The sequence below is a fragment of the Trichosurus vulpecula genome, chromosome 3, assembly GCF_011100635.1.
Source record: "Trichosurus vulpecula isolate mTriVul1 chromosome 3, mTriVul1.pri, whole genome shotgun sequence".
NCBI classification, from domain to species: Eukaryota; Metazoa; Chordata; class Mammalia; order Diprotodontia; family Phalangeridae; genus Trichosurus; species Trichosurus vulpecula.
In genome coordinates this window covers 414,831,328-414,842,679 of record NC_050575.1, presented here as the reverse complement: position 1 = coordinate 414,842,679, position 11,352 = coordinate 414,831,328, and the positions used below count along the sequence as shown (strand labels likewise).

The 11,352-nt window shown below is 46.8% G+C and overlaps 1 protein-coding gene across 1 annotated transcript; it reads left to right on the top strand.

The window, feature by feature from the left end:
* The first annotated feature begins 9,873 nt into the window (after window positions 1-9,873).
* On the top strand, window positions 9,874-10,413 carry MSGN1 (mesogenin 1). Its single transcript, XM_036748777.1, has one exon. It carries the CDS (start codon window positions 9,874-9,876, stop codon window positions 10,411-10,413), a length of 540 nt encoding a protein of 179 aa, XP_036604672.1.
* Window positions 10,414-11,352: the final 939 nt, after the last annotated feature.

Genomic DNA, 11,352 nt, shown 5'->3' with positions numbered 1-11,352 from the left:
CGTGCAAACAGCTAAGCACAGACCAGGTAGAAAGGGATAAAGAGAGGGAAGTCACCAGACCAAGGAGGACTGGGAAAGGTTGTCATTAGCACCTCAGGGTGCATGAGGAGTGAGGGCGAGGATGGGGGCAGCTGGTGACTGGCAGGGAGGGAGGGGGCAAAGGTGGGCATTGGGAATAGTAATGATTACAGCAACAGTAATAATTGCATTCTAAAGCTTCAAGGTTTGCAAGGTGCTTTACAGGTATTATTTTATGGGCTCCTCACTGCCCCGGGTGTTAGGGGCTATTGTTATCCCTATTTTACAGATGGGGAAATCGAGGCAAACAGAGGTTAAGTGTCTTGCCCAGAGTCACACAGCTAGTAAGTGTCTGAGGCTAGATTTGAACTCAGGAAAATGAGTCTTCTCCGACTCCAGGTCTGGCCTTCTATCCAATGCATCACCTAGCTGCCCATGAGAAAATTGAGGTAAACAGAGGTTAAGTGACCTGGCCAAGGGGCATAGAGCCAGGAAGTATCTGAGGCTGGATTTGAACTCGAGACTGCCTGAGTCCCCTGGGGCTATTTACCTTTTCACCCACATTGGAGCCTTCTATTTGTTCAGTGAAAAGAGCCTCAGGGTGCTGAGTTCTAGTTCAGGCTGAGCTGCTTCCTAGCTGTATGACTTTGGGTCAAATGCTTTCCTTTTCTGGCCTCTGGTCCCTCCTCAGTGCTTCATTCAATCCAATTCACTTCAGTTCTTTAGCAAGCAGCTCCGATCTGCATGACACTTTGTAGGCATTGGTAGAGATGCTAGAGGCCCTGCCCTCAAGAAGCTCTCCTTCCTGTGGGGAGGGTAGTAGGAAGAGGAATGAGGAGATGAGATGCAGAGTAACTGTGCTCCCTACGGAAATACAAAGTACATATAAAGTGGAAGTTGGGACTGGGCCAGTGATCTCATTGGCCCAGGGAATTCCCAGGTAAAGAAACTCCCTTCCTAGTGCAAACTGGCACCTTCTTTTCTTAGAAGAGTTGCCTAGAACACTGACACCCTAAGGTGTCACACCCAGATCTTCCCGGCTTCAAGGCTGATTCTCTGTGGACCGTAGGAGTCTTGAGAGCAGAAAAAGTATTAACTGGGGAGATCGGGAAAGGCTTCCTGTAGGTAGAGGTGGCACCTGAGATGGGCTTTGAGAAAAAGGAAAAATATTTGTTAAAGGGAACCAATTATACATAACCACATTATCTACACTCAAGTTAGCACCACCTCAGCAATAAGACATTTCAGGAAAACCTTGGTTTAGTCACTCTCTCTATCCAGTCAACAAGCATTTATGAAGCACCTACTGTGGGCTAGGTATTATGTCAAGCACAAAGGCAGAAGATAGTTGGTGAGAAGGGTAAAGGAGTTCAGAAACTCTCCCCCATGAACTGTCCTCTCCTCCAAGCAGCCTTATTTCTACGGTGGGCACCCTCTCCTTCTAGTGTCCAGGTTTTTAACCTTGGAGTTTTCCCAGGTTACCCACCATATCTAATCACTTGTTGAGTTTCATTAGAAATATCATGTATGATTAGATGACTTCATAAAGAACCTAGTTTGAAATCGTGGCCAGTCTATGACTCCTTACTACTTTGGGCAAGTCATGTAATTTTTTGGAGCCTCAGTTTCCCTCCCTGTAAATAAATGAGTTCTGTGGTCTCAAAGGTCCCAGGATCATTTTTGTTGTCATTTAGTTGTTTTTCAGTCATGTCCAACTTTTCATGATCCCAGTTAGTGTTTTCTTGGTAAAGATACTGGAGTGGTTTGCCATTTCCTTTTCCAGCTCATTTACAGGTGAGGAAATTGAGGCAAACAGTATTGAAGTGACTTGCCCAGAGTCACACAGTTAGTAAGTGTCTGGGGCTAGATTTGAACTCAGGAAGATGAGTCTTCCTGATACCAAGCCCTGTGCTCTATGCACCATGGTACCTCCTAGATGCCCATAACATAGACACAATAAAATGGGGGTGGGGCAGGAGGGAGAAACCAAATGAAGAGAAAGCCACCATGTTTGATCTTTATTTTGCTTCCATGTTCACTTTGAAGGAGAAGGCTCTTCAGACTAGAAAGGACAGAAGCAACCAGGAGCAAGACAGGATTGAAAACCAAGGTAAGGAAGGAGCTTCTGTGCTAGGTGCCCTTCATGAGGTCACCCCCCATCCCATCCAAGCTTCATCCCATTGTCCTGAAAGGGAGCCTTGGTCAGTGAGCTTCCTCAGGCTATGGTGAATGGGAGCTGCTGTAGGACAGGAGAAACGCCCAAGTTCTGATTTATAAACAGAAGGAAAGACACTGGGTTGGAAATGGAAATGGGCCAGGAAGCTTGACTTGGATTCCTGGCAAAGTTATGCAATATATATTATATTATAAAGGGATAGTTACTAAATATCTAGAAAGGGAAGCAGTCATCATAGAAGTCCCACACGGCTTCATCAAGAACACTTCATTTCCTTTTTGTCAATGGGAATGGCCATGTTTGTTGATATTTATAGAGCAAAAGTTTCAGGAGATATATAACATGCCAGACTAACTACATTTCATTCTTTTTTTGAAAGGAAAATTAGGTTGGCAGATCAAGGGAATGTTGTAAATATTTTTGCTATAACAGTGACTAGGCTCCCAGGGTCACATGCCGAGTCCCATCTGACCACTGCCACCATGACTTGTTTTGCACATAGAATACTCAGCTATGAATAAAGATGAGTCAGAAGGACAAACTTCCTGATGAGTTCATTAAAAGTTGACCAGTCCTGCTGTCTCTCTGTTGCCCACTATATATCTCCAAGAACCATGGTGGCACCCACTGGAATTCTACTACTGAGTGAGGAGCTGAGTTGCCCAATGAGGAGCATTATCTTCCTTCTGTGGCTTAGAAAAATGTCATAGGACTGCTGGAGGTCCTCTAGAAGCAAAAGCAAGAGCATGGAAAATATTGCCAAAAAATAGTAGATACACTGAGAATATCTGGAGAAAACAGACCAAGCTGAGAAGTCTGAGCCTTTGTCTCTGTTGGAAAAGTTCTCGATTCCTAGTGCTTAACAAGCAGTGGGCAGAATCTCCTTTTGAGGGTGGAAAGGGCAATATTTGGCAGAGGACAATGATGGCGATGATGAGAAAAGAACAGAGGATCAATGGAGAGACGCAATTCAAAAGCTTTCAAATAGCACGATGGAACTGCAGACAAGGCATAGCCCAGATCTGGCCCCAAATGCCTCTGGGTTCTCTGAAAAGATTTTGCACGTCCCAGGGACATCATGGTCTCTCACCAAGGTGGCTTCTCACTGAACCACTGGGAATGTCATCCTAGCAGGGCAACGTGACCTTGAGGCTGTCGGACCCCCAGGGAGATGAAGCAGAAAGAAGTAGGAAGACTGAAGAATTCACCAAACTTGGGTTCACTTATGCAGATGAGGGGCCATTTGTCTCCTGGGTTGTCCTATCTTCCACCCTCCCCGCTCCAAAAAAAAAAAAAAAAAGATTTATAGTTTACTGACTTGTTTGTGTCACTTCTATTTGGATTTTTACATTTTCCATGTGGATTTTTATATTTTATGTTTTCCACGTGGCTCATATGAAGGGAGTAGAGTCATTACTTTTGGAGGATTATCTGTTTTAATGTTTCTCTTTATTCTGATTGTTCTCTCTGCCTCAAGTGTCTCCTTACTCTAGTCCACCTCCCACTCAGTGGCCAAAGTGATTTTCCAAAAGCTCAGGTCTTACCATGTCAATAACCTCCTGGGTCAAATACAAAATAATCTGTCATTCAAAGCCCTCTATAACCCAGCCCCCTCCGCCCTGTCCAGGTGTACACCTTACTCCCTTCCATGTACTGTACAATCCTGGCTGTTCTTGACACAAGCTCTGTTCTTCCCTGGCTGGCCCTGGTGCCCGGCACACTCTCTTAGCTTCCTTCCTTCCTTCCTTCCTTCCTTCCTTCCTTCCTTCCTTCCTTCCTTCCTTCCTTTCTTTCTTTTTTTCTTTCTTTCTTTCTTCCAAAGGCTTCCCCTAATCTCTCCACTCATCCCCTTGTCATTTTTAGACAAGTCTAACAGGTTCAGCACAGGTTTTTGAGTGCTTGGTCTCCGAAATTGACTACAGATTCCTCTTTTCAGCATTCAGTGCTCTTCATGGTCTGACTCCAGCCAATCTTTCCAGGCTGAGTAGGCATTGCTCCCCTTTGCCCAATCTGTGATCCAGCCAACTTGGCCTACAGCTGGCCCTCACCCATGGTGCGCCATCTATCTTCCCTTTGTCTTTGCGCTGGCCTAACAGCTGCCTCTTAGAATTCCTCATTTCCTTCAAGGCTCAGCTGCACCCTCATCTTCTACATGCAGCCTTCCTTCCTAGGAATTACTGTAGGTTGTTGTTGTTTGTCTTTTGTTCTTGAAGAGGACCATGCCATCAGGAAGGTGATGCTGTGACTTGCAAGCGAATTGGATTTAAGTGAGGGAGGGCTGTGCAAAGTCACCAGCCTCACTTTCTCCTCTGGAGCCATCTGGGCCCAGTGACTAGATATAGATCAGGACATAGCACCCCCTTTGAAGGGATTTCCCCAACTCCCAGTCATAATGGAGGGCCAGGCCCCAGAAGGTGGCTTCTCCTCCTCCTAAAGTTTCTGAGGGGTAGCCTTGGGGGTTTTGATATTGTCTCTCACAACCCTCTAAAGCATGTTTCCCATAGATGATCAGTTAGCCGAATTTGTTAGCTTTTAGAGAAGGTATTTATCAAGATGCTATAGTTAGAAGTAACAAAGGGCAGCTAGTTGGTGCAGTAGATAGAGTTCATCTGTCCTCAGACATTTACTTTCTGTATGACCCTGGGCAAGTCACTTAACCCTTTTGCCTCAGTTTCCTTACACAGAGTCAGACACGACTGAAATGACTGAACAACAACAAAACATAAGAATAGTTGGTACAGAAACATTGCTCCCAAAATGGGGGCTTACTCCCTGCTGCAAATGTAGGGGAGAGTGGCTAAGTCTTAGAGTAAAATGGCAGCAAGGGAGATGAGCAGAGAACACTGAACTATTGTAAGAATGCCACCATCGTCCTTCTCATCACCAGCATTACTACCTCTACTTTACTATCCCATAATTCTTCTGTGGAAAAATGCTGGGGTTGGACTAGATGATCTCTAGGGCCTCTTCCAGCTCTCACTTTTTAAAAAACTCATTTTTAAAACATTTTTATTTAAAGTTTCGAGTTCTAGATTCTCTCCTTCCCTGCCCCCTCCCAGAGACAGCAAGCAATCAGATCTAGGTTACACATGGGCAATTATGTCAAACATTTCCATATTAACCATTTTGCATGAGAAGACTCAAATAGAAGAAAAGAAATAAAAGAAAGCAAAAGTGGCTTCAGTCTGTATTCAAACAACATCAATTCTTTCTCTGGAGGTGGATAGTCTGCTTCATCATGTGTCCTTTGGGATTGTCTTGGATCATTGTATTGCTGAGAAGAGCTAAGTCATTCAACTTGTTACAATGTTTCTGTCGTGTACAATGTTCTCCTGGTTTTGCTCACTTCCCTCTGCATCAGTTCATGTAAGTCTTTCCAGGTTTTTCTGAAATCATCTTGCTCATCATTTCTTATAGCACAATAATATTCCATCACAATCATATACCACAGCTTGTTTAGCCATTCCCAAATTGATAGGCATCCCTTTGATTTCTAATTCTTAACCACTACAAAAAGAGCTGCTATAAATATATTTGTACAAATAGGTCCTTTTCCCTTTTTATGGATATTTTTGGGATATAGATCTAGCAGGGTCATTGCTGGATCAAATGGTACACACAGTTTTGTTGCCCTTTGGGCATAGTTCCAAATTGCTCTCCAGAGTGGGTGGATCAGTTCACAGCTCCACCAACTGTGCATCCCCTCTAATGTCCAACATTTTCCATTTTTGTCATATTAGCCATTCTGATAGGTATGAGGTAGTACCTCAGCAGCTCTCACTTTCAAAGATCATTAGTAGATAGACTGGGAACAGGAGTTGCAAAGTGGGATATTCTGGAAAATAAAAAACACATTTTTTTAAACTGGGAGATATTGTCTCCAGACTATTGAGACCTTAAATAACAGCATAGGGACAGTATGGTGTAATTGTTTTTGCTTAAATGAAATGAGATTTTTCAATATTTTCAGTTGTCTTGAAACTCAAAATGTAAACACAGAGAAGAAAATATGGCATCATGAAGGAGAAAGGCTCCAAACCTGGAGCCAGGGGAATTGGAGTTCAGATCCCGGCTTTCTTTATGCTCTGGGTGACCCTGGTCAAAGCTCTACCCATGTCTGGGCTTCATTTTCCTCCTTTGTAAAACCAAGAAATTGGTCTTAATGTTCTCCAGGATCCCTGGAAGCATGGACATTCTTTTTTTTTAAATTTGTTTCATTTTTAATTAATGGAATAAAAGAAGCATTTCCATAATATTGTATAATAAAAAAGATGATTGAATATGAAACTGCAACTCCATTGTGTACAACTTGCTATTCCTTTTAAATATATAACAAAGTTATCATATAAATTTCTATGAAATTTATGAAAATATGTCATGAAAAATGCTCTAAATCATTATTGGTTAGAGAAATGCAAATTAAAACAACCTCAAGATCTCATTTCATACCTATCAGATTGGCTAAAATGATTGAAGGTTTGGAAAGCAAAAAGTGTTGGAGAGGATGTGGAAAAATTGGGACACGTTCACTATTGGTGAAAATGTGAACTGATCCATCTGTTTTGGAGAGCAACCTGGAATTATGTCCAAAGAGTTATTGGACCCAGCAATACCACTAGTAGGTCTATGTCCTATTTCAGAACCTAGATGTTCTGAAATGTTTGTAGCAGCTCTCTTTGTGGTGGCAAAAAAAAAAAAACTGGAAAATTGTAGGGATGCCCATCCATTGGGGAATGGCTGAACGAGTTGTGGCGCGTGATTGGGATGGAGGACTACTGTGCTATAAGAAGTGATAAGCTCAAAGATCTTAGAAAACCACAGAAAGACTTGGCATGAAATAACGAAGAGTGAAATGAACAGAACTAAGAGAACATTGTCTACAGTAACAGCAATATTGTTTTAAGAACAACTTTGAGCAACTTAGTCATTTTGACGATTATAAATACCCAAATTAACTATAAAGGACATATGAAGAAAGACACTATCTATATCCAGATAAGGAACTAATGAAATGAAGAATGTATAGAATGTTTTTATACATATACATACATACATACATACATACATATATATATATATATATATATATATATATATATATATATATATACCTAGTTGGGTCTAATGGTGGCCATCTCTAGGATGGGGGTGGGGGTGGCAGGGAGGAAAAAAAAAAGGAAAACGATATTCTGTCTAGTCCCTCCCAAGAGCCCTCCTTCCAGGTTTGACTCTTTCTCTTTGTTCTTTGTTTTAAGGTCCCATCCATTTTTTTCCATCAATAATCATAAAAGATTTAAAAGAGCCATTTTAGAAGCACAACTTTATGTCTAGCCACAGAAACACTAGTACATTTGACCTGAGTCTTTGGAGGATCTCAAAGCCCTTTCCCAACACCTCTTGGAAGGCATCTCCACTGTGGACAGGATTGGGCTCCATCGAGGCTCACTGGTGAGCATGGAGGTGGGGGCTGGGTAGCCAAGGCTGTATAGCTCAGAGAAATAATAAAAGCTGGCGTCTGGGTGGCTCTTTAAGGTCACAAAGGACTTTACACACATTATCTCAGTTTATCTTCACAATAACTGTGGGAAGAATGTGTTGTTATTATCCCATTTTACAGGTGAAAGAATGAAGGTAGACAGAAGGTTAAGCAATTTGCCCAAGGTTACCAAGCTAGGAAGTATCTGAGGGAGAATTAGAACTCAGGTCTTCCTAAGTGCAGGTCCATGGCTCTCTCTGAGACACCAAGGAACTGCCTTCTACCTTGGACCTTTGTTGTTTCCTGTGGCTTTAAAAGCCTTAAAGAATTATCTGTGACTCTTCCTCTGTATTTGGAAAAAGTATCTACAAGACTGGGCAGCCTTTGGGCCACCAATGGCCAACCTGCCCCTTCGCTGACCCCCTAGTTTAGACTTTAGGCTCTTGGAAGGAAAAAGCAACATTGCTCACATAGAACCAAATGGATGGGGCCCAGTCTGGGCAGATTTGAAGACATTCTAGGACCAGAGGACAGAGGTCAGAGGTGGGAGGGCCCTTGGAACATTATACAGGGAATATCAGAGGTGGGGTAGAGCTTAGAACAAAGAATATGGATTGTCAGAGCTGGGAGGGCCCTTAGAACATCGAACATGGAATGTCGGAGCTGGGATGGAGCTTATGAAATGTCAGAGTGGGAGGGCTCTTAGAAGACAGATTAGGGAATGGCAAGTCTAGGATGACCCTTGGAATACGGTACAGGGAATATCAAAGGTGGGAGGGCCCTTGGAACATGGATAAGGGAATATCAGAGCTGGGAGGGCCCTTAGAATATCAAACGTGGAATGTCAGAGCTGGGAGGGCCCTTAGAACATGGAAATGGGGATACCACAGCTGGGAGGGTCCTTCTCCCTTCATAATTCTAGAACGTCAGCAAAGGGATTAACCTTGGAACACAGATCGCAGAGTCCAGGACCTTCACTTTAGTGATGGAGAAACTGAGGTTCACAGAGAGGGATGAGAGGACCCTAGAGTTGCCCAGCTTAGGAGTTGGGGGCTGCTCCTTCCCCCCTCCAGACACCTCCATTCCAGAGACACCACCCTTCAGCCCTCAGGGTGTTATGCTCATGCTCTGTATCTTCTCTCCCCACGTGGACGCTCTGACTCTGGGCAGCAGCACCAACACCTCAGGACACTGATTCTAAGGGACATTGCCTTGGAGTGAAGAAGATCTGAATTCAGAGCCTGCTCCAGGTACTTGCTGGATCTGTGCGCTGTGGCCTCCCCTGCCCCGGTGTCCTCCCTGTGACCCCATTTCTACCTTGTGCCCCTGTGCCCTCCTTGTGCCCCTATGCCCCACATGCCCTCCCTGGGTCCTCCCTGTGGCCCCCCGTGACCTTCCCATGCCCTCTGCATGCCCTTTCTGTGCACTCCATGCCCTCCCTGTGCCCCCGTGCCTTCTCTGTGCCCCTGATGCCTTCCCTGGGTCCCCATGCCATTCCTGGGCCCCCATGCCGTTCCTGGGCCCTCCCGGTAACTCCCGTCCCCTCCCTGTGCTCCTCCTATACCTCCCTGTGCCCTCCCTGTGCCCCATGTCTTCGCTGGGCCCTCCCTGTGCCCCCCGTGTCTTCCCCATGCCCTCCCCACGCCCTCCCTGTGCCCTTCCTGTGCCCCTCCTGTGCCCTCCCTGTGCTCTCCCTGGGCTCTCCCTGGGCCTCAGTCTCTCCTCCTGTACATGGGGCTCCCTTCCTGCTCCAGATCGCTGCTCTTTGGCCTCTCCCCTTCCCCGGCTGCTCCTGAGCTGGGTAGCCCGGCAGAGCCTCTCTGTTTGGGTCCCTGCCCCCATCAGCCCGAGTTTGTTTTCTTTGGCTCTTTCCTTAATTAGTTCCACAATCTAATGTGAAGCCCAGTTCCCCAGGCTAATTGGTTTCCTTACAACGAGATAATGCCTTATTTCTTCTCTCGGGGCCCTTCTGTTTAAAGGCATTTTCACTGGGGGGCGATAATTGGAAATGAGGGGAAAGTGACACCTGAGGAGTTCATTGCCCGACTCCAGCTTCTGGGCTCCCCTTTGAACTCCCTTGGCTCGGCCTCAGGTGCCACTTCCCCAGGGGTCTCCTCCCCTCATAAAGAGGGGCCCTTGGCTGCCTGCCTCTGCAGACGGTCACTCACTGGGGGATTCTTCTCTCCGCAGCCGCCCAGGCAGGATGGACAAGCTGCAGGAGACACTGCTGGGCCTTGAGGAGGGCCTGTCCTGCTCCAGCCCGGCCTTTCTCTCCTCTTGGGACTGGAAGGACACACCGGGCCCCTTCGACCTCGGCCGGACTGGCTCCCCTCAGAGCCTGTCTCCCACTCCGTCCTTTGCCTCCTCTTCCTCTCCTGCCCACCCAGGAGTGGCTGACCTGGCCTGTGGCCGCAGCACTGGCAATGGTGGCAGCGGCAGTGGTGGCAACCTGGTGACCTGTGGCATGCTGGCCTTTCCTTCTACCTACCTGCAGAGTCCCGGCCCCAGCAAGGCCCCGAAGGGCACCAAAGTCAGGATGTCGGCCCAGAGGAGGCGGAAGGCCAGCGAGCGGGAGAAGCTTCGGATGAGGGCTCTGGCTGATGCCCTCCACACCCTGCGCAATTACCTGCCCCCGGTCTACAGCCAGCGGGGTCAGCCTCTCACCAAGATCCAGACTCTGAAATACACCATCAAATACATCGGGGAGCTCACAGACCTTCTGAACGGGGCCCAGCGGTCCTAACTGGACCCTGACCTTGCCCTACCTGAACTGCTCCGAGATGGACAGACTGCCAAGGCTGGTGGGCACCTCAGGTCCCTGCTTTGGACAGGGGAAGAAAATGAAACCCAGAGACAGGCTGGGTACTCCAGCAAGTCCGTGGTTCAGCTGGCATTGACTTGGCACAACCAACCAGCATTATTTGTCCAAGGAAGACAGGGACCTTGGGGCTTGGGAGATTTCATTTCTCTGGCAGAAGGATAGACTCAGCTGGACCTCAGAAGTCAACTCATCTTAACCTCCCTGGCCCCAGAATCTTCTCTACAGTGGGCCTGCCCAGCGGCTGGACCATGGGGACCCAGATTTCCTTGGGTGGTATCTGGCGCATATTTGCCTTTAAGAAATTCTGGGAATACAAATCTCAAAAGGACATTTCTGAGTTGATTGGAGCAGTGGCCCTCTGTTCACAGAGAGACAAACCTTTGGGCTTCCCTCTTCTGCTCCCCACCACCAAAGCTCAGACATGGCTCAGGGGCAGAAGGACCCATCACAGGGCCATTATGGGCCTGGTCAAGATATATTTGAAAGGATAGATGCCATCTAAAGTACCCTTTGTCGATAACAGGGAAATGCTGATCTTTGGCTGCCATTGTCCTGGGGCTTGAGTTGCCTGAGGTTGTTCTCTCCCCACTTCTTGCCTGGATTCCTCCCCTCTGGCCCTTTCTGGGGAGCCTGGTCTGTGTGCTGAGAGATGGAGGGATTGTTCTGTGGTCTTCTTTAGGGTGCTGGGATGGACAGAGTTTCCCCTCCCCCATCTGAAAGCTCCTGCCTCAGGTGTGTTCATGGAGAAGGGTTAAGGGTCCCTGGCAGGAGCTGTCAGAAGGCCTCCTCAAGCTCCCCAGGAAGGCCCTCAGCCCTCAGCTTGCTTGGGCTCTCAGGTGAGGCTGGCTGGGTCGGGGTGGG

Excerpts from the sequence above, each read along its gene's own strand:
- MSGN1 (XM_036748777.1), top strand. The coding sequence starts at position 9,874 with ATGGACAAGCTGCAGGAGACACTGCTGGGCCTTGAGGAGGGCCTGTCC.